Here is a 23,803-nt window from a genome sequence, read left to right on the forward strand (position 1 = left end):
TATGAGGGGGGGTTGCCCCCTCGTCAATACCTTGCTGTTTGCGCTAAAGTTAGAATTTTGTCCCAATTCTTTAAGAACGACTCCTGAAACACAAAGGCCGTATAATTAGGACAAATGGCTCTTTAAAAGTACTAAAACAACTTTAGCGTAAAGACCGAGCCACTGAGGAGGAGGCGACCCTCTCATATACGTAATAAATTTCGTTCTTTTTAACTTTTAATGTTGCTCCTTACTTCCAGTTGAAAAAAATGTATTTTTTTTTTAATTTTTGTTCGTTATTTAAATAATGCTGGAAAATCTGGTACCCTTCTCGTGGAAAATTCCCGTCCCCAAGGTGAAATTCCTCCACGGAAAGATCCTCCAACGTGTAAACTTTGGAAATAGGGTTTTCTTGGTTAAAACCAATAATTAAAATTCTAAGTCAGAAATTCATATGTATAATTCTTCCCAAGGTCACTTGAACCCAGAATAACCCCACTATCTAAAATGCAAACATTGTAACCCCACTTCTTGGAATAAAGCGATAATATTTCCTGTCTGGAAGAAGCTCAATGGTCAACAACCCAACCCGGATTGTCTTTATCAGAAGCAGATTGTGCTGAATATAAGTTACCAATTTTGATTATTTGAGTCAGTTCGAATTCTGTATCTGTCCTCGCCATATGTACATTCACTGTATTATATGTATAAATAAACATTTTATACTCTAAACATAAACTAACCGGTAGAACCCAGATAATAGGCCAACGCTACCATAAGGCCCTAAAAAGAAGAAGTCTCACTGTACAGAGAAATAGATAATTCACAGAAAGGTGAACACAGAAACTTTACAAATTGGTGCAGCAGTTTTTGCTGGAGAGGATTGCAGTTGACATTTTCTTTTGATGCCCGTCACCTACAAGATTGCAGTAAACATTTTATTTTGAGGCCCTTCACCTACAGTGTCGTCGTTCCAGCTTCAGTTCCAGGTTCCAGTTCAGATCTAGTTCAGTTCCAGTTCAGCTCCAGGTCCCAGTTCAGTTCCAGGTTCCAGCTTCAGTTCCAGGTTCCAGTTCATGTCCAGGTTCCAGCTTCAGTTCCAGGTTCCAGTTTATTTCCAGGTTCCAGCTTCAGTTCCAGGTTCCAGTTCAGTTCCAGTTTCCAGCTTCAGGTCCAGGTTTCAGATTCCCGCTCCAATTTAAGGGTTCCGCTCCAGATTCCAGTTTTTGAAAAAAAGTGAAGAACGTCGAAGGACAATTTACGAAAGTAAGTCATGCATTTTAAGTTCGCACTCGAGTAGGAAATCTGTTAAGAGTGTTGAATAACGATTTTTTCGTGTTTTTACAGCGTTGACTTGATTAATTTGTTTTACTAATATTTTTTTCTCGTTTAAAATGAGCGCAATTCCAATTTTAAATCCTTCAGATCCTGAATTTGACAAAGAATTTGCTTCATCCTTTTTCAAAGAAATAAGAAGTAAAGGTTTAAATATCCCTTTGAATTTTGATTCTTCAAGTCGGGATTATAATCCCACTTCAATCGTAAAATTTTTGACTACTGTGGATAATTTAATAGCCAAAGATAATGCTACGGTAAAAAGTAGTGTAAATATGGGGGATAATTCTGAGGATGATATAACAGATAAACCTATTGAGGATAAGAGCAAAAAGGAGAATTTGAATCAAAGAGTAATTGGGTCAGTAATGAATCCCCTGGGAAATATTCCAGTTCTTGAAAATGCAAAATTTATAAAACCTTTTTTTAGCCAATTGAGAAGGGTAAAAACACTGCTAGGCTGGTTAAACTCGCAGGTGATAAATGCAGTACCGCTTAGAGTAACAGGGCCATTACTTAATTTTTTTTGAGGATAGAGATTCCTCCAATATTATAAATTTAGAGGAACTTGAAAAGGAAATGACGCAGGCATATTTACCAGGAAAGACAGCTGGAAAGAAATTCAAAGATTTAGCTGTATTGAGGCAATCGTCCAATGAAACAGTGTATCAGTTTTATAAGAGGGTGGAGATTGCCACAAAATCATATCGATCGGGGTATGGCGGATTAGTAGGTTTTTCTGATAGTATAGGCCTGGATTGTTTTATTGAAGGGTCGAGACTAAATACTAAAACATATTTATTAGAATACCATAATGATTATGATTCTAATTATGAAGCGTAGCGTTTTAAAACTATTAAAAACGCAATTTGTGAAAAAAAGCAGGAATTTTTTTAGCAACCGTAGATACTGAATTTTGTTGGACAGGACAGAAGGAAGGACTCCGTCAGAACTGGCCTGACGTAAAACGTGACCAAGGGGATAGGTAGATTTTTTTTAGTGCATGATGTAGGGATCATATTAGGAATTTAAGCAGAAATTTTAGGAAAAAAAAATTATGACGAGAAACTGAGAATTTTTTATAAGGCATTGATCTAGAAAGGTATATTATCAAGAGAGACGAGAAATTTATTATTAGGAACCGACGTAATGACGCGTTGTGTCGAGAGAGAGGAGGCTGGTGAAGGGGCGAACTATGGTTGACCGAGGGACCAGATAACTGAGAATTTATTAGGAACCAACGTAATGAGGCGTTGTGTCGAGAGAGATGAGGCTGGTGAAGGGGCGGACGACGGTCGACCGACGGACCAGCGGTTAACGGGTTTCAGAGGATCCTGGAAAAGGAAGGTCTGAGCGGTTAACGGGTTCAGAGAATCCTGGGAAAGGAAGGTCTGAGCTCCCATGGGCGAAGAGAGAGAAGGCGGTGGATCACCGAACCTCGAAAACCCTGCAGGTTTCGTACCATGGAAAATAGTCGACAGGGCGAAAAAGAGCGTGCCAGAAGTCGACAGGGCGGAAAAGAGTTCCGTGCCAGAGAGAAAAATAGTCGACAGGGCGGAAAAGAGTTCCGTGCCAGGAGTCGACAGGGCGGAAAAGAGTTCCGTGCCAGGGGGAGTGACAAATAATAATTTTGTGTCTTGGCTGTTGAAAATTTTTGACGGTCTGTTTCTGAAGGAAGGTGTTCTTTATTGTTATCCGCTAGGAGGCGTTGGCAAGGACAAAGGGATCCCTAGAACAGCTAAAATAGTCTTGCCAAGTGTCCTAGTAGATTCGGCAATAAAACTGGCTCATGATCACTTACTCATTGGTGGTCACATGTCTATGGAGAAGACATTAGATCGAGTGAGCCGTCTCTTTGTATTTGATAGAATGGGTGCAAAAGTTTGAGAGTATTGCGAGAACTGTAATTTGTGCTTGCGTAGGAATAAAATGCATCAGAACGTCAAACCTACGTTAGGAAAAAAATGAAGAGCCGAAATACCCATTCTGTGTGTTTAAACTTTTGGTTGTTCAAAGTTGTCTTGAGCAACCAGTAATAACAAATAAATCAATATCGGAGGAATCAAGAATCGTAGAATTGAAGTTAGAGAATCGTGGAAATAGGAGAATTGATTCAACATCATCTGTATACCAGCTTCCAGTGGAGACTCCAGTAGTAACTTCAGAAATAATGGAGGATAGCTCCGTTTCTAGCGAATAACCTGAGGTTCAAATGGAGCCTAGTCTAGTTAGTGTAAAAGTAGATAAAGGGGAAATAGAGGTTAAGGCAGGCTCGAGTGGAGAATCAAGTAGTCTTAGGAGAAGTAATAGGAAAACAAGAAATAAACCTCCAGGTTATTATAGAGAGTATTGAAACAATTATAGAGATAAGTAGAGTAAGATGATTGTAGAGATTAGTATGTTATTGTAGTACAAACGGTGTTGGTAATTGATGTTAAGTCAAAATGAGGATGTAGCTGGTTTTTTTTTTATGCGGATTAACTAGACAGGAGAAATACTTTCTTTGAAATAGGAAAAATAGAAATATAAAAATGACAAGCGAAAGATGTTTGACCAACCTTTTTCAAATGATGTATTTACTTCCTTTTGATATCTTATAGATAATAAAATAACCGAATAATTTGGAAAAAAAAAGAATTAAAGCTTTGGAAAAATCAAAGTAAAAGAAAATCTCATTGTGTTTCTGTCGAAGATTATCATTTTTGTTCAAGTGTCTGTTCAAATTTAAATTCTTTTAAAAGACATTCTGACGATGTGCAAATTTTTATATTAGGTGTAGCTATGCGAATTTTATGCGAACTTAGCATGTCAATATAAAGTGAAATGAAAGTGCCAATTTGGAAAATATTTTCTTTTGTCTTGTTGATTCAGTTTTAGTGTCAGTATTTTATTTTGTGTTCTTGTTAAGTGTACATTTGTTTGAGGATAGAAAATCGTTTTTTTTTGGAAAAAAAAGATTTTGAAAACCCCGGGGAAAATCTGTAAACTTTGGAAATAGGGTTTTCTTCGTTAAAACCAATGATTAAAAATTCTAAGTCAGAAATTCATATGTATAATTCTTCCCAAGGTCACTTGAACCCAGAATAACCCCACTATCTAAAATGCAAACATTGTAACCCCACTTCTTGGAATAAAGCGATAATATTTCCTGTCTGGAAAAGCTCAATGGTCAACAACCCAACCCGGATTGTCTTTATCAGAAGCAGATTGTGCTGATTATAAGTTACCAATTTAGATTATTTGAGTCAGTTCGAATTCTGTATCTGTCCTCGCCATATGTACATTCACTGTATTATATGTATAAATAAACATTTTATACTCTAAACATAATCTATGTGATGGTTAGAGGTTCTAGACATCCTCCGCCGGTAGAACCCAGATAATAGGCCAACGCTACCATAAGGCCCTAAAGAGAAGAAGTCTCACTGTACAGAGAAGTAGATAATTCACAGAGAAGTGAACAAAGAAAGTTTACAAACGTACCACCCACCCCCCCCCCTGACCCCCACAAGAAAAATGCCCCAGAAAACTTCTGTATACTTCCGAATAACCAATACTATATGTAAACAAATGGCAAAGTTCATAACTTGCAGCTTTTCCCCCGGGGACTGTGGGGGTTAAGTCATCTTCAAAGACATAGTTATTAGATTTTTCGAATATGCTAAAACAAAAATGGCTGTCTCAAAATTTTGATCGGTTGACTTTGAGCGTGAGAGTGGGCTAGCTGCATGGGCGTAGGGAGGGGGAGGCAGAGGGGCAACTGCCCCCCCCCCCCCCTAGACCTTCAAATCTACATTAGATACGGCTGAAAAAGCAGATGGTTGGAAAAGCAGTTGATAAAAGGCCCTCCATCACACTATTGACTGCCCCCCCCCCTAGACAATAGGCTGCCTACGCCCATGGCTAGCTGCTCTCCAATATTTTTCGTCACTTGAAAAAGGGCACTAGAATTTTCGATTTTGGATAAAATGAGCTCTCTCCCGATCTTCTACGATCACTAGTTTGGTACGATCACCTCTAAAAAAAAAAAAAACCAACAAAAAGACAAAAAAATAAACACGCATCTGTGATCTTTCTTCTGGCAAAAAAAGCAAAATTCCACATTTTTGTACATAGGAGCTTGAAACCTTTACAGTAGGGTTCTCTGGCATGCTGAATCTGATGGTGTAAATATGATTAAGATCACTTGATGTTTTCGGAGTGTTTCCCCCCTTTTTCAAAAATTGGACAAATATTTTTAGGATATTAACTTTTGATGATACCATTAGATTTGATAACCTTGTCATGATTTTATTAAGAACCAAATCTCGACTGTTTTTATGTGTCTATTATTGCTGATATTTTTTTTATTAAGAGTTTCGGTTACTATCGAGCCGCACCGCTCCTTACTTACAGTTCGTTACCATAGAACTGTTTGATATAGATGACATAGTCGAATACAAACTGAAGTTACTTTTTATTTGGCAACTTGAAATCCGGATGCCAAAATTCGACTTAGGCCAGAACCTAGTTTCAATGCCTCATAAGAAATCTAGGTGTTAATATAAAGCATGAAATTAAGTTGGTATATGTAAAAAAAATTCTACTCCATTTCGATGGAAAGCAATAGAGCACATAATTTTTTCACTCAAATTTTAGGGAACATGTCAAATACCATGATTGACGACTGCAAACTACAAGCTGACTGGAAGGAAATATAAATTATGATGTAAGCGTAAAGAAACTTAAGTAGCTTTCCCTTCAACAACTAGTCAAAGCTTATCAAAATTACACATGAAAAATGACTTAGTGTCGTTTTGTCGGCTTCTGGCCAAATTTAAAGGGAAACATGGGCCATATGTTAAACTTTCAAGTAACTATCCAAGGCTCTAACCACTTTAGCCTAGATAAATAATAGACACTAGGATCCTTTCCTGTCTCAACCATTATGCAAAGCCGGACCGAGATGCAAGTGCTCCAGAGAACGTATAAACATAAGCGACATTTGATTTTTGCATGGGTAGACAATTCAGATTTCTCTTGAACTCGAAACTTGGCTTCACCTTTGTATCATTAAATTTAAAGAACCTAATTTTAAATTAACTTATAATCGGGAATTAGTAGCGCAATGTTACTATTAGATGTTTTTAGAAATTAATAAAAAAAAATTTTTTCACAACATAATTTTTTTTTAAGTAAACAACTCTATTAGACTAAAAATGAACAAAAGTAGGTTCATACAATTTAACAAGTGAAAAGCTACCACAAATCAGCAATAATGAACGAACGTACTCCAAAACAAACAGAAATTAGAACATGTCAAATTGAAAACGATAAGACATTAAACTGAATAGGGTTCTGAGTTAAGTTCCAGACCTCTCAACTACATTGAAAAAAATAGTCATATCAAAATGGTGATCGGAAGTGTTTGCGGAAATGATAGGCGTGGGGGGGATTGTTCCTCCGATTACTTTTGACTATTAAAAAGGGCAATAGCCCTCTCAATTTCCAATCGAATGAGACCCTTTTCAACTTTTTAAGACAACACTTTCTGCAAGAACATTATAAGCCCCCAGGGCATAACTTTTAACATTCGTCCTGAGGGGGTTGTCATACTAAAAAACATAATTTCCGGACGCTTCAACCAAGTTAATCAAAATGTCTAAATCAAAATTTTGATCGGAATTTTTTGGGGGAAATTATGGACTTGGGGGGGGAGGCATTCACCCTCCGATTGTTTCTAACTATTAATAAGGGCACTAGCCCTCTCAATTCCCAATGAGTCCTTTTTGAAGTTTCTACGACAACGCTGGCAAAGACCTAATTTCAAGAACTTTCACTTTCGTTGAACAAAATGTCTATCTCTAAATTTTGATTGGATGTGTTTGGGAAAATGATGGGCACGAGAGAGGTGTTAATTGCCCTCCAATCACTTTCGACTATTAGAAAGGTTCGAACCCTGGAATGTTTTAATTTAGTTATACTGACTGTAACGTGTTTTATTTCAATTATATTAGAAATAAACTTGCTCCTTACAGTTACTTTATATGGGAAAACTTTGGCTCTGGAAAACTTAGTGGAAGATACTCAATACCTTTTAAAAATGTATATATATATATATATATATATATATATATATATATATATATATATATATATATATATATATATATATATATATATATATATATATGTATGTATATGTATGTATATGTATGTATATGTATATATATATATATATATATATATATATATATATATATATATATATATATATATATATATATATATATATATATATATATATATATATATATATATATATATATATATATATATATATATATATATATATATATATATATATATATATATATATATATATATATATATATATATATATATATATATATATATATATATATATATATATATATATATATATATATATATATATATATATATATATATATATATATATATATATATAATTGATAAATATAATTGATAAAAATCAAGGATAAAAATCAAGGAGAAGATTACCGGCTACAGTAGACAAGTGGTAAGCTGGCTACTAGTTTCTCACTTGCTTGTACATTTTACAAGTAATATTTGACTAATCTTAACGAGAAAAAGAAACTGCCGAAACCTCTAAAAAAAGTACAAAGATCTTTACATCTTATATGGTACGGAAAAGAGGTTTTTTTTAGACCTCTTGAGATAGCCATAAATATATGGCTACCTCAAAATTTTAATTTGATGTGTCTGGGGAAATGGTGGGCGTGAGACGGGGGTTAGTTGCCCTCCAATCACTTTCGACTATTAAAAATGGCACTAGCCCTTTCAATTTCCAATCAAATGAGCCCTTTTTGAAGTTCCTACAACAAAGGCTTCTATAAGTACCTTATATGCCACCAGGGCATAACTTACAACCCTTGCGCTGACGGCTGTGGGAGGAGTGTCATCCTCAAAGACATAATTTCCGGGTTTTTCAACTACGTTGAACAAAATGGCTATCTCAACATTTTTATTGAATGTGTTTGGAAAATGGTGGGAATCGGAGGGGTGTTAGTTTTCCGCCAATCGCTTTTGATTATTAAAAAGGGCACTAGCCCTTTCAATTTCCAATTGAACGAGCCCTTTTCGAAGTTTCTATGACAACCCTCTCTATAACAACCTTATATTCCCCCAGGGAATAACTTACATTACTTGCCCTAAGGAGTGTGGGGGTTTATTATCCTTAAAGACATAATATCCAGAACTTTCAATTACGTTGAAAAAAGTTCTTATCTCAAACTTTTAATTGGATGTGTTTGTGGAAATGGTGGGCGTGAGAGGGGGGCTTGTTGCCCTCCAATCAGACATAGTTTCCAGAACTTTGAACTATGTTGAACAAAATGGCTATCTCAAAATTTTGATTGGATGTGTTTGGGGAAAAGGGGGCAGTGAGAGGGGGTTAGTTGCCTTCCAATCACTTTCGACTATTAAAAAGGGCACTAGCCATTCCAATTTCTAATCGAATGAGCCTTTTTCGAAATTTCTACGTCAAGTCCTTCGATACGAAGTGCCCTTGTTCAGAAATAATAAGCAATACATTGTGCCAACATCGTTCTCTACTTATGCAGCGCTAATGGGCTGCCTATAATAACAAGTAGGTTTCGACGTCTCGAGTTGGTTTTCAAAGGCATTTTGAGAAAGTTTCTGCGAAAATATGTGTTTCAGGGTTCTGATTTGATCTGCCATCAGTGGTCCAATTTTGTAGTAAACAACATTGTAACATCCTACCGTCAATTCTGAGAGGGGTTAAATTAAGCCAAAGGGAATAATTTGAAAAAAAAAACATTCAAATCCACACACTTTTATTTCTAACCTCGCTCCATTTTGTTTTACGCTGAAACATGTTTGCCCTTAAGACCCCTTGAGGTCTCATTTAACAGGACCAAAACAAACATGATTGGAAAAGGGTCAACCTTGGGATTTGCAAGTACTTTTTAGAGTGATGGCAATGGATTTTTGGAAATCTTACCTAGTTTTCTAAAATAGAGGTCGCTTACTTTTCGGGTTATATTCGATACCAAAACCATAACTAGCCTGGATCGAAGCTTGGACATGCATCCGATAAGAAGGGTAAGTGAGAAGTAAAATTATCAACAGGGTGCAATGCTAGATCAATCTCGTTGGCAGTGTCAAATAGTAGCGGTACTTACCACATCAGCAGTTTTGCTGCACATGACTCCAAAAAGTATTTAATTTTTTGTGAAATTTTGAAAGGAAAAGAATTTTTTTCTAGGCAGCTAGAACTGCCAAAACCGTACTTGTTCAAATTGTTCTAAGAAATTTACTTTGCTGAGAAACTTCCTTCAATTTCACTTTTCATCTTGAATCAATTAGTTTAAAAAAAAACAACAAATAACTAAATAAACATAAAAACATTGTTCTCATATTTTTCAACGACCAGGAAATGCAACATAGTAGGAGCAATTCATGGCATAAATATAAGTTATATAAGCAACAACCTTATAAGCTATTTAGACCTAGGTACTGAAAATTTAAATTAATTCCTTCAAATGACTTATTTCATGGTTCTAAGGGATTTTGGAAACAGATATTATACACTTTTATTACATTTTTCTTTACAATAACAAAGATATTAAATAAAACCTTTCTTTCTTTCTAGATTCTTTCTTTCTTTCTTTCTTTCTTGAATTCTTTTCATACCTAAAACCACGATTTTCTAAGATTTCTCTTTTGGTTATTTCAGGACAAGAAGTTTTCAAGACAGTATCTATTTTCACTAGTGTTGCCACGTTGAACCGTGAAAGTAAACAAGCAAAATAGTTAAATTTGACAACTTTTTTTCATCCCTGAATTTTTAAAACATTAGCAACCCGTTGATTCCCAAAGACAAATTTATCTTTAGCGGGAAACCTACGCACTACTTCACTGTTTGGTGCCTTATTATCACATTAATATCACATTATTTTACTATTATTATCCTATTATAATTTTATTATTATTACATTATTTTTAGGGAGAATTTTTGCCCACTCTTTCTTCTTTTATTTTGTATTTACCAGAATCTGCATGTTGAAGTCTTTTTATCAAAACTGAGCTGTTGATTCTTTCTAATTTTTTAAGATGTACATGTAAGTTTCTACAATCAGAATCTATATTTTTCTTCTACAAATTCAACAATCACATTTGATTCTCACGGTCCTTGGTACCCTAACTTAATACTGACATTTTATCTATCTTACTTACCATTTATCTTTCTTTCTCCTTTCTGGTACTTGCTCAACCGTAACATGAAATATAAAATCTATTTTTTTTTTTTTTTATACTTCTGCTTACCTTTTTAAAAGACAGTAAACTTTGAGCTCCTTTAGAACTTGGAGCTGGAGAATTGTAGACACTACTACTGTTGACGAAACGGGCTTGTTTGTCAAATAAAACTGAAAATGAGCCATTGACTGAGCGGCCAACATAGGTACTTATGGGCAAACTTCCATAGGGAGCTGGTAAGTTCATAGATGGGAGTTGCTTTTTTACAGAGTCAATAGTGGCGTAGCTACAAATACTGGAACTCCTTTTTTCTCTTTCAAAGATCTCCGAAGATGTCCATATTCCGGATGCGCCATAGCTACAATAAAAATTGGTCAATTTCTATACTTATTCTTTATTTCCTGAGATTAAATTTCCCTTTAAGTTGGCTCTGAAACATGGTGTGGCAATTAAACATGGTGTGGCAATTAATTACATGCATTTAACGACTTTTCAATTCAAAATATACAAAAAAAATATAAACAAAATAAAACTATTTTTTAGCATTTTGAAAACTCTGGGGGCTTTTTCTGGCTGAAAAAATCCTTTTCAAAACGTTGCCCCCTCTTCTCAATAAAAATAATGGAAGGTACCCTCTGCCTGGAAAAATTCATCCCATTGGTTCTGTAAGAACCCTGGTCCCTAAAAATCGGAGTGAAAATTGTATATAACCAAATGTGCCGTTTTTTGGCTGCGTTTATGCGTCTGATTAGCTTCAAGGTAGTCAAATATCGAATAACTTTAAGGTCATTAATATCCTTTCGACAATTCACCACCTAAAAAACAGTGTAAAGACTTTCTTCTAATGAATTAGTATAAGTGAGCATGAAGCAAGTTTAATATATTTGCAACATGATTGGGTATGCACATACTGGCCTATAGGGAGCATAGGGATCATATAGGGAACTGCAATATCTCTAAAATCTGAGTGTTTTTAATTCTCTGTAAGTTATCCATAACATCCCTTTTCTGGCTATTTTATAACTATCACAGCTCCCTTCCCCAAAAAATGTGGCTCCCATCATAAATTCTTCTGTACATACCTCATTGCCAGCGATGCAAATCTTTGTTGAGCTAAATGGTTTATGGCGACTAAGCCTAATAAAACTTTACAATCCATTAAATGAATAGTTAAATCCTTTAGTAGACGTGAGGAGTCACCCACTCTTAAAAACTGTGTAGACGCGGTACTGCGCGCAACGATTGGCGAAGGTCTGCCTCTAGTGGCGTGAAACATATCGTAAATGGTAAATGGTATCGTAAAGAAGCAGAATATTCCGGAAGTATAACATGTGTAGTGGATCAAGTGGTACTCTGAGATATAAACTGGTAATGGAGTGTGAGCAACCCCTCAAACTGACGTTTTTAAGTTACCAGAAGAACGAAATACAAAGTAAATAGATTTTTATTGAGTTTAAGACGTGCCTATGAAATAAAAACCATCATTATAATCACTTTAATAGCCCTTCCACCATAGTTCCCAAACAATAAAGGATAATATTTACTTTCCAAAGTGCATTTTTTTCGCGTTGTTAATTTTGAGATCCCTTGCTTTCCTTTCCAACAACGTCGTTAACCTCAAGTTATTTGCAAAATAACGGCCATCTGAATTTCTATTCAGCGACAAGCGGCTCTTTTGTTACAATCTGCTTACCAACACTTTATCTGAAACATTTTCGTCACCTCAATGAGAAAATATAATGTCTTTATTGTTCACTCTCTTGATATTTTCCCTGCTCATCTCTTGTGAAAGATGATATGGTTCTTATGTTTTTTCTGCTCTTTTTTCATGTCTCATCTTAGAGATGGATTGGGAGCAGTTGGAACTGTTGTGTGAAATGACTTCAAATAATGAGCTATGAATAAAAGAAAGACAGTGATGCCCAAGTATGTAGAAGATCTGGCCGTCAAAGTCAGATTGACAGAACAGACTATCAAACATAATTCTTTTGTTCCGTTTAATTGACAGGTTAGAAGCGTTTCAAATTGTTTCTTTAGAGCTTCTAACGTCGTAAATTAAAAAATCCAGCAGGGGGCAAGCTTGTTATACAATAAACAGCCTGAAACACTGTGTTTTACCAAAGATCTAGCAGGGTTGTTGACAATTTTTATTCTGTATAATGAATCATAGACAATAGAAAAGCTGTAGTCATAATGACCAATATATTTACAAAAAATGTCTATGTTTGTAACTGCTGGAGAGGACAAACAAAATCTAGCGGACAAATTAAATCCAGAAGGGGAAATGAAGCCTAGAGAGGGCAACCACCCCCTGCTCTCTTAGGAATGTCAGCCTGTGTCGGTTAAGCTATTTCTGATCAGTCAAGAAGTACCGGGGGACACGAGTTTAAATCTTTCAAAAAGCAGTTTATCTGACCTACATTTCTTCCTTCGTATTTTTAGGGTCATTTGGGTGCTAGTGGTATTTGTGTCTAACATAAGTGATAAGTCCCTTTCCATCTAAAGATCAGACGTATGGACTCCCCTAGAAAAAGAATAGTGCCAAGCTTAACCTCAAGACACATAACACACTACCCCCCCCTATGATATAAAAAAAAGTCTAGAAAACTCTAAAACCAGAAGCCCTTCACCCTGACCTATAGCAATGTACAGCTCTGATCAGAAGAAAGGTACCTGAGGGTGAAGCAGGAATAAATGTAATTTTGAATTCCTTACGAAATATATAAAAGATGTACAACTGGTTGTTTTTAACAGTCCTTTGAATTTCTTCCTGGACAATGACAACTTTTCTATAATAATTTTACTCTTTAGAATATATGCTTTTTTTACATTCCCGAAGGAGAATAATTTTTTTTTTTATTAGAATTCTTTATGTAATGTTTTCTTTGGCCAACATTTAAAAAATATTCTTTCGCCATTGCTAAAAATCATTTTCTTAAATGGTTAGGAGTCAGAGTTTGCTTAAGCCAAAAGAGTTATACGGAAGGGCATTTGTTAGTTGCTGTATGAGCAGTATCACCAATCGTGTCAATTCACTACAATTCAGGGGAAGGGGTTGTCTTTTTCCAAATTTATTTATTTATTTATTTATTAATCCACATAACGGTAAGCTAAAAAGCTTGTCGTACTAATACAATATATAATAAAATGAAAGGCAACACAAAGGTCTAAACTGAAAAGGCACTTGTGTAAAACTGGCTATCAACAAACATATTCTTAAACGATTCAACTGATCCGGCTTCAACAACTTCTGGCGGTAAATTATTCCAAGAGTCTGTGACCGTTTTAACAAATGAATTGTGTCCGATTTTCTTGTGGGTTCTTGGTGGGTAAATTTTATAAGGATGCTGTCGTGTCAAGTGGTAGTGGCTGAATTCGAAAAATTTCCCTACCTCAATATCGTCCACGCCTTTGATTATTTTGAATGTGTTTATGAGGTCGGTACGGCGACGTCAGAAATGCAGTGAAGGATGTTGGAGCCTAGTTAGTCCTTGTGCGTAAGGAAGGTGTTTCAAATAAGGGATCCTTTTTGTCACCCGCCTCTGAATCTTTTCAACTTGGTGCTCGTCTGTTACATTCAGAGGAAACCAAACAGAAGTATTATATTCAACAACTGACCGAACAAATGATTTATAAAGTAACATAAAATTCTTAAGATTAAACTTCCTGAAATTCCGTTTTAAAGTGAGGAGTTAGTAATTTGCATTTCTTACTACAGTCGAAACGTGTCTATCAAATTTTAAATGTGTATCAAAGTGAACACCGAGGTCGCGTACAAATTCTTCTGACGGTATCTGTGAGCCAGATAGGGAGTATGCACGGCTGGGCTGATTTTTATTCCTGTAAAGAAGCACTGCACATTTTGATGCATTTGCAAACATCAAATTAGACTCGCACCATCGTGTTATTGAATCAAGATCTTCTTGAAGCATAGGCTCATCATCGGTAGTTAATATTGGTCGGTAAATTTTAGCATCATCAGCAAACAACTTCACTGACGAATGACGAACACAAGATGGTAAATCATTGATGAAAATACAGAAGAGAATAGGGCCCAAGCAACTACCCTGGGGTACCCCTCTCAGGACATCAATTGATTGAGATGCTGCTTCACCGACAACTACCTGTTGAGACCTACCACGCAAATAATCAGCAATCCAATCAACAGTTCTTACACCAATATTATAGAGTAGACATTTTTCAACTAGTTGTGACATTGAAACTTTGTCAAAAGCTTTGGCGAAGTCTATGTAAATGCAATCAAACGGTATACCAAGATCAGCATAATGCTGAAAATCAACAATAACTTCCAGAAGTTGAGTGTTGCAAGACCTTCTCTTACGAAAACCATGCTGAACAGGATTCCAAAGATTATTTTCATCAAAATAAGTTCGGATTCTTGCAACAATCAGCTTTTCCATAACCCGGCAAAATATAGATGTGATGGAGATCGGACGGTAATTTTTAAAATCTGATGTTAGACCGGCTTTGTGTAGAGGTTTAACCATTGCTTTCTTCCAACCTGAGAGACAGGAACCTGTCGCCAAGGACTGATTGTGCAGAAACGTAAGCGGTTGTGCAACTACATCAGCAATCTGTATTATCATAGTGTTAGGAAATCCATCTATATCTGGGGACTTAGACGTATCAAGCTTTTTAAGTATTTGATGAACCTCTGCAACACTAAAGTCTATATCATTACATGATAAAGTCCCACTTTGTATTCCCTGAACTAAATCTTGGTCATGATGTGTGTGGTTAGGTGTAACAAAAACTGATGCAAAAGTTTCATTGGGGCACTCTTTTTACTTCTTTTCAGTTTTTCAATGAAAATAAAAAAAAGGCATTTTTCAATAAATACAACCAAGCATTTATTTTTTTTTCTTCAAAGCAGTTATGTATTGAATGCTTTTAAGTATTTGATGCTTCAAAATTGCAAACATCAGCACGACTATAATAAATTATAGTATGAATTATAAACATCAGCAACATCAGCAAATAATGTGAGTAACATCAGCAAAAACATCAGCAAATAAACTATAATGAATTATAAATATCAGCAAGAATTTTCGTTGCTCATGGTAGGAATGGTAGAACGATGGAAGAATAAGTGGAAGAATTGACTGGTTAGTCAAATGAGAGTACTTAGGGTTTTTCCTTCCTAAAATAATTATTTCTAAAATTCTTTGTGCAAAAAAATTACTTTTTACGTGAAATTATATTTTTAGTGTGTCTTTCAAATCAGTTATCATTGACTTTTTTTTTAAATAAAAGTAAAGCGATATATTATAACTCAGGACGTAGACCATTATGTGAAATATAAGGGGGAGTCTATATTAATCAGTTCATGGTAATGAACTGTAAGTGCAACTCAATAATAACCGAAACTCTAAGAAACAGGGTCTTGATAACAATAGATACATCGAAACGAGCAAATTTTTAATGCTTATTCAAAATATGTAAATTTATCCAATTTAATGTTACCCATCAAAAGCTACGAGCCTGGGAAAATTTACCCAATGTTAGAAAAAGGGAGGAAACATCCCTAAAAAATCAAGTGATCTTAATGAAAATGACACCATCAGATTCAATATACCAGAGAACCCTACTGTAGATGTTTCAAGCACCTATTTACAAAAATGTGGAATCTTGCATTTTTTTTTTTTTGCCGGAAGAAAGATCACGGTGCGTGTTTTTTTTTTTTTTTCAGAGGTGATCGTATCAAGCCAGTGACCGTAGAAGATCAGAAGAGAGCTCACTGGATCGGGAATCAAAAGTTCTAGTGCCCTTTTTAAGTGATCAAAAATATTGGAGGGCAGCTAGCTGCCCTCCGACGCTAATTTTTCCCCAAAGTCACCCGATCAAAATTTTAAGATAGCCATTTTTTCATCTGAGTCAAAAAATCTAATAGCTATGTCTTTGAGGATGAATTGACCCTCCACAGTCCCCGGAGGAAGGGCTACAAGCTATGAACTTTGGCCACTGTTTACATATAGTAGGCTATTGGGTAATTGGAAGTATACAGACGTTTTTCAGGGGGATTTTTCTGGTGGAGGGGAGAGGGTAGTTACGTGCAAGGATCTTTCCATGGAGGAATTTCTTGTGGGAGAGGAGGTTTTCCATTGAAGGGGAGCCAGATTTTTTTAGTATTATTTAAAAACGATCAGAAATTATATAAAAAACAAGTTTTTTCAACTAAAAGTAAGCAGCAACATTAAAACTTAAAGCGAATAGAAATATTACGTATATAAACAGGGATCACCCTCTCCTCAATTCCTCGCTCTTTACGCTAAGGCTATTCTTAGAAATTTTAAAAGAGCTTATTATTCTAATTAAACGACCTTTATGATTCAGGAGTCATACTTAAATAGCTGCAACAAAAAATCAAGTTTTAGTGTAAAGAGCGAGGTATTGAGGAGAGGGCGCCTCACATACGTAATCATCTCTGTTCATTTTATGTTTTAACGTTGCTCCTTACTATCAATTGAAAAAACTGCCTACTCCTTAAGAAAAGGCCTGCTCTTTACACTAAAGCTAAGCTTGTGCTTAACTGAAAAGCATTTTAGAAAGTGAAACAATAGCAAAGCAAAACAATAAACTTTAGTTTATAGTAAATATTAATTTGAGTTTAAGGATAACGAATGATTTGGTAATTTGGAATGGTTTTATGATTGTACTGGATTTAGTAATGAATTTTAAGAAATCGTTAGCTGCTGCACGGCATAAGCCCCACACTGCTCACTTGTGGGAGTTAGTTGAAGGTTTGGATCCGGGTTGCAGCGGTAGCTAGCATTTTAGTAAGAGACGGTCACACCCCATAGTAAAAATAAAAAAGCCCTTAGCTCCTAAAACCAGAATCAGATCAAAAAAATGAAGTACGCTTCTAGAACCGCCTTGTCCGGAACCCTTATGTAGAAAACTTTAAGCTCGTTGGCTTGAATAACGAAGAAAATCCATTAGCCTGAAAAACACGAAAAGTTGCTTGAACACCGATATTCTGCATCGACGGCATCCTTTTTTTTCCTTTTTTTTCCTCTGCAGCTGACGGTGAACTGGAACATCATAGAGAGCTGTTAAATGGCTCATTTTAAAACTGCCTTGTCCGAAACCCTTATGTAGGAAACTTTAAGCTCGTTGGCTTGAATAACGAAGAGAATCCATTGGCCTGAAAAACACGAAAAGTTGCTTGAACAGCGATATTCTGCATCGACGGCATCCTTTTTTTCCCTTTTTTTCCCTGCAGCTGGCGGTGACCTGGAACATCATAGAGAGGTGTTAAATGGCTCATTTTAAAACTGCCTTGTCCGAAACCCTTATGTAGGAAACTTTAAGCTCGTTGGCTTGAATAACGAAGAAAATCCATTGGCCTGAAAAACACGAAAAGTTGCTTGAACAGCGATATTCTGCATCGACGCCATCCTTTTTTTCCTTTTTTTTCCTCCGCAGCTGGCGGTGAACTGGAACATCACAGAGATCTGTTAAATGGCTCATTTTAAAAGAAACTGATGTATTTAGAAACCTTTTGTAATTGACAAAAATAATCTTTATTACAGAATCTGTTTTTTACGAAAAGACTGTATTTTCAAGTACAAGATTGATGAATGACGTCATAATCTTAGGTAGTAACCATATATGGCGTAAAAATAAACGCAATATTATGATGTTAGCTTCAATAACATCAGCATATTTTAACATATTTTCAGCTCAGAATTGCTAAAGTTAATATGCAAACTACAAAAATGTTTATGGTGTCTGAACATGATTATATAGTAAAGAACGAAATCAAGCCCAAAGGAACTGAACCCTGTGGCTCATTCATATAATATTCATTATTTTAGCTAGGAGGTAACTAAAATGAGTTTCTTTTTTAAGTTTTGAATTTAAAAGATATTGCTTTAAATTCAACATATTAAGAGTTCCCACCGACAGGGAATTGATCCCCGTTCTCTCACATGACAAGTGGGTATGCTTACCATTATTCCATCGGAGACTTATGATGTATAAGTTACATATAAAACATGACAATAAACTCGTTAATATAGTAAAAATTATATAAGAAGGAATCATTGTGGTTAATTATAAATGGCGATTAGGTATGTTTCATCGGTATCATAGCTGTAGAGATGGCTGAAACCTAGTAAATATCAAACCATGGCAAACATTGGGCTTAGTTTGCTGCCTCATTCTCTGAAGATCGTCTTTTACTATTCTAATTAAGAAAATGCTATGGGCTTTTTCCTGTTTGTAATCTTGGTTGCAGCTGTAGTATAATAAAGAACGAACTATTACAATAAATCATGGTTTCAACAAATCATGGTTTCAGCAGTTACAGAAAGGATCGGCATAGTCATCATATATGGTGTCGGTCAAGTAGTTATTAATAGAATTTTTACATAAAAAATTGATAAAGTTCATCATAAATGTGTCAGTCACAAGAACTCCATAAAATGGTTATTAATAGCACTTTTGCTTAGACTTTAAATTGACAAATATGTAAAATTATAGTAAAGAACGATAACTGGTCTATGATTACGTAAAGGAATATAAATGGGGACATCAATGTTATTGATGAAGACATATTAATTAAAAATTATCCATGGTCATTATACAAGCTGAGCCTGTCCGGAATTTGGACAAGGGACCTCCTGCACCCAAAGCAGGGATCATACCCCAAGACCAACAGGCCAATATTAAAGAACAGCTCGAAGCTAGTATAAGCAAAAAGAAAAAAAAAGAAACCAAATAAGTTGCTTGAACTACAATATTCTGCATCAACGGCATGTTTTTCTCGGTATTTCTCCGCAGCTAGGTTGGCACTGGAAAATCATAAAGAGCTGCTGAATGGCTCATTTTCAAGGAAATTGCCACATGTAGTACATTCTGTAATCAATCTGTGTTGTTTAATTTAATTTTACTATTCCCTATAATCGCCGAATATGAACTATACTTTTCAACCAAATATATACTTCAGTTGTTATGGGCTAATTGTTTTACTACTCCATCTTGAGATCAAATTTTGCAGGTACACATTTTGTAGGAAGAAGAAGACAAAAATTATAAAAAAAAGCTTTCATGAAAGGAACTATTTTGTGAACTCTGTTGCTGATTAAACTTGAGGTTGGTAGTGTGAAACATTATGCATTATAAAGCTCGCGCACTAGGGTTACCCCATACTGTAATATCTTTTCAACATATTGTAAACAGTAACCTTTTCAATCGTGTTTATATTCACTTTATATACAAAACAGACGAAAAGACAAAACATGTGATCAACTTGAGCTGGTTATTCTCTCATATAGATACTCTTTGTTTGATGTGAAATTACAAACAGAAAAAGCCTATGGCTTTTTCTTTATTGGAATAGTAAGAGACGACCTTGTTACAACCTATGATTATGACGTTATCGATCAATCTTTAACATGATTGATCAATTTTTCGTAAAAAATTGATTTTATTTTAAAAATAATTTGTTTTAATAACAAAACGTTTTTAACCCCATTAATTTCCTTTAAAATGAGCAGTTAAATAACTCTCTGCGATGTTCCAGTCTCAAGCTATCTGTGGAAAAAAAAGAAAAAAGAAAAAAAAGATGCCGTTTAGGTAGAATGCTGTAGTAGCTGCCACTTTTCTTGATTTTCAAGCCAATATATTTCCCTTGCTGTTCAAGCCAAGGGACAGAAAGTTTCATATATAGGGGTTTCGGGCAAGGCGGTTCTAATGGTGTACTTTTTATTTTGATCTGACTCTATTTTTAGGAGTTATGGGTTATTATATTTCTTAACATTGGACGTGATCGTCTCTTACTAGATAATATCTATAATCATAGATATTGTATTTGCCCTGGTCTGGACCATTTGTTTGTTGTTGTAGCCTACTATTTTAATTACTATTTTTAAAAAAAAAATTTATTTTATTTTATTCCATTTTAAACTATTTTAAAGAGAGAAAAATCATACGTGGTACAGATAAAATAACAGACAACTGAGAAAAGAGTTTGGATAATTTTCCCAAGCAGTTAAGACATCTTAATTGACAACCAGTTTTTGAGATTGAACATAATAGATGTCAGGCTTTTGGTGTAAGTAGTTTTATTGTCCAGTCAATTTCTGATAAAGCACACCGTCCATAAGAGAAATTTGTGCACCGTCGTTTGTACGATTTTGAAAAATCATGGACCTCTTCCGAAGCATAGTTTGGATTCAGCAAGAAGCATTCGACTGGCTATTCTCTACAGTACCTAATTTAATTTGCCCATAAGCTGAATTTTAGGGGGAGGGGCTTACCTGGTCTAATCGGCACTTCCAATGCTGTATAAGAAATCTCAAAACAAAATATAAAATATAAGGCATCATCATTCAGCCAGGGGATCTGGACCCCCACCCCTCTGTCCCCCTCCCCCATATGGGTGCCCATGATCTTGCTGGAAAATGTTTGCACCCAGTTTCGTTTTTACCTTGCTAAAAACTAAATGTATTTCAAACATTGCTTTTTTTTATAATGAACAGAAAAAAGAATATTATAGCACTAACCAAGACTACAAGAAAAAAAAATATTTCTTGAAATAATACCATTTGTGACTTTAATTTAAGTCTATTTGAAAGACTTTTTTTTGTAAAACTCCGTTTTGATTCTATTTATTAAAAAGTGTAGAAAGTGGACCCCTAAATAAAACGTTTGAAATAGTAATTTTTGAAGCAACGTGTCAATAAATGGTTCGCCAATTGACGTTCTCTACATTTGAAAAGAATGTAGATCATTTAAGAAGGAGAAAATATTGATGAAAATTTTTTGCATATCATACTAATGACACCAGTATTGACTTTTCAAAATATAATTACAAAAAAAAGAATTCCAGGGGGCTTCAGCAATAGCTGCTCTTCAATTCTAAAATGATAAAAAACAAACAGTTTAAACAAATACTTATGTTGTTTTCACTGAAACTGAAATTACACTCTAGCCTTCAGAGGACTGAAAAACAGTGGCATCACTTTTATTATGCTAATTTTTGTTTTCTTAAAGTTTTACCGGATTTTTCTTTTTAATTTCTGTTCGTTTCAAGTTTGACTTACTGCAAAAGTTCTCTAACCTTTCAGGCCATGAACCCCTCCCCTTGTTCAGCCTCAGACGTGCACCGCTATCCTTAAAAATATTTCTAATAGTCGTGTTTAGGGTACCAGTAAGTTAAAAATAGACAACAATTATAGGCCAATATTTATATTTACATTACACGTTTATTTTAAAATAAAATTCACATATTATAAAAGGTTTTACTCAATCGGCTACTTTAAATGTGAGGGGTGAGCTTTTTCTTTCATCACAATATTGGTGAAACGGAGTTAGATTTTTCACAAAACTGCTATCAATTCTTTACTAATATCTAGTCTTCGACGGTACTTAGACTTGATTGATGCTAGGACGCATAATCCCCCTTCACATAAATACGTAGTTGCAAATGGGCCTAGTATTCACGTGGCTTTTCAAACAATACCCAGAATATTGATAATGAGTTTCTTTAAAAACCCCCAAAAACCTCTCTCGTACATTAAGAACCTATGACTTACTGTATGACATAATTTCTGATTGTTCTAGGATTAAATTTTCCCATTTACTTTGTTTTACATTTTCTTGTATATGTTATTAATGTAACTTAATTATTAGTATACAAGTTAAATCATTGGTGAATTTATTTAGCATTAAATGTTTTTTTTGGGTAAAGAAGCTCAGTTTTAAAATTTTATGCCAAAAAACTGAAAGCAAAGTAGGTAAAGATATAAAGATTTCTCTGTCCTTTGTTCCATTCAGATTTAGATTTAACTATTATAAATGAAAGAGTAGCAGCAGAAACTCATTCCACTGCATTCTTTCTGATGTTTTTTTCTTTCTGATATTGTTAAATGACCTAGAATATCATTAGACAAATAAATGTAGTTTTAAATAGCAGAGTTACGGCAGAGTAGCTGTTAGACATGTCAATAGCAAGAGTAATCGACCGGATGTTGTGCAGATAAGAAGAAAGCTTATTATTCTTGATGGAAATGGCCTAAATGGAGAACAATATGAAAGACCATGGGAAATTTTTTTTTTTATCTATATTACTTTGACTAAAAAGCAAAGAGGGAGATAGTAGAAAATAAATAACAGCGCTACTGTATATATTTTAGAATGCTCATGTAGTTCTTTTTAGAACTTTCATTTACAGCAAAACTGTCAGATTAGGTAAATTATAATTCAAGTCAAATTGAATCTCTCTAATCCCAATTTCAAAAATTATCTTGATTGAGTCGATGAAGCCCTATTTACCGGGTCGGAAAATGGAATTTTGAATAAAATCAGCGTCAATTTTGGTGGAGTAATTTTGTCAAAATCCTGGCGTATAAAGTCGGAGCCAGTTTTCCCAAATCAAGTGAAAATGACAGTAAAAACTTAAAAATGAACCATATAGTACAATAAAGGTAAATATATACTAAAGAAAAGGTTTCTGTGGATGCTTGAATTATGAAGGCTTATCTTAGTTTTGAGAAAATTCTTGAAGAAACTAAATTTCCAAAGGGGTCTGAGGACAGGGGGGGGGGGCAAACCAAAGTCTTGGAAGGGCAGTTTCCCCCTGCCTCATAGCAAATTATGCCCCTGCTTTCAATCTCTTTCATAAGTCACTCCAGTTGCCTCGAAAACAGGTTCTGGTCTGTCTAGATACGTACTGTACATAAATATGCCACACCCTCCATTTTGCTCCAAATTAAGCTTTTCCTTCGCAGCGAGTCCATAAAGAACACATTTCTGGATGGTCGTCAAGCACGGAGCTCGTTACTTCTTTCAGCCAAGCAAAACTCTGGTTTTCAATATGGAAAGAGTCTGGACGTCCATACTCTGGTCTTGCAAATATGGCCTTCCATGAAGCAAAATTTTTCCAAGATCTTTGCTCAGCATCGGAAAAATCTAATCAATACCCGTGCTATACCCGTATAATAATACCCGTGCTAAAGGAGATTAAGATGTTGTCTTTACTTTTGTTTCTAGTTCAACAACTACATCTTTGTCTCCTTCCCCAGCTAACATCTCGCAAAATAGATGAATGGTATGCTTATTATCAATAAGTGTTCTCTGCAGGGTTACCAACTGCAGACGTCTCCAGTGAGTGCATATCATGGTCCAAAACAATGATTATTAGTCAAAAGGAGTGCAAGTCAAAACATTTGTGCTCATGCGCCTGATGGCACGCGCACGGCAC

The 23,803-nt window shown here is 35.1% G+C and overlaps 1 protein-coding gene across 1 annotated transcript in view; it reads right to left on the minus strand.

Annotated features, from left to right (window-relative positions):
* LOC148941206 (inactive tyrosine-protein kinase RYK-like) overlaps nucleotides 1–23,803 on the minus strand; it is a 180,381-nt gene that overhangs the window by 63,727 nt on the left and 92,851 nt on the right. Inside the window, exon 6 of the mRNA XM_089104119.1 lies at nucleotides 10,645–10,933. Within this exon, the coding sequence (XP_088960245.1) occupies nucleotides 10,645–10,933 (289 nt within the window). The remainder of the gene's footprint in view (nucleotides 1–10,644; nucleotides 10,934–23,803) is intronic.

The sequence above is a fragment of the Artemia sp. Qi Xiang Cuo genome, chromosome 18 (assembly GCF_049724085.1).
Source record: "Artemia sp. Qi Xiang Cuo chromosome 18, ASM4972408v1, whole genome shotgun sequence".
Classification (NCBI taxonomy): domain Eukaryota; kingdom Metazoa; phylum Arthropoda; class Branchiopoda; order Anostraca; family Artemiidae; genus Artemia; species Artemia sp. Qi Xiang Cuo.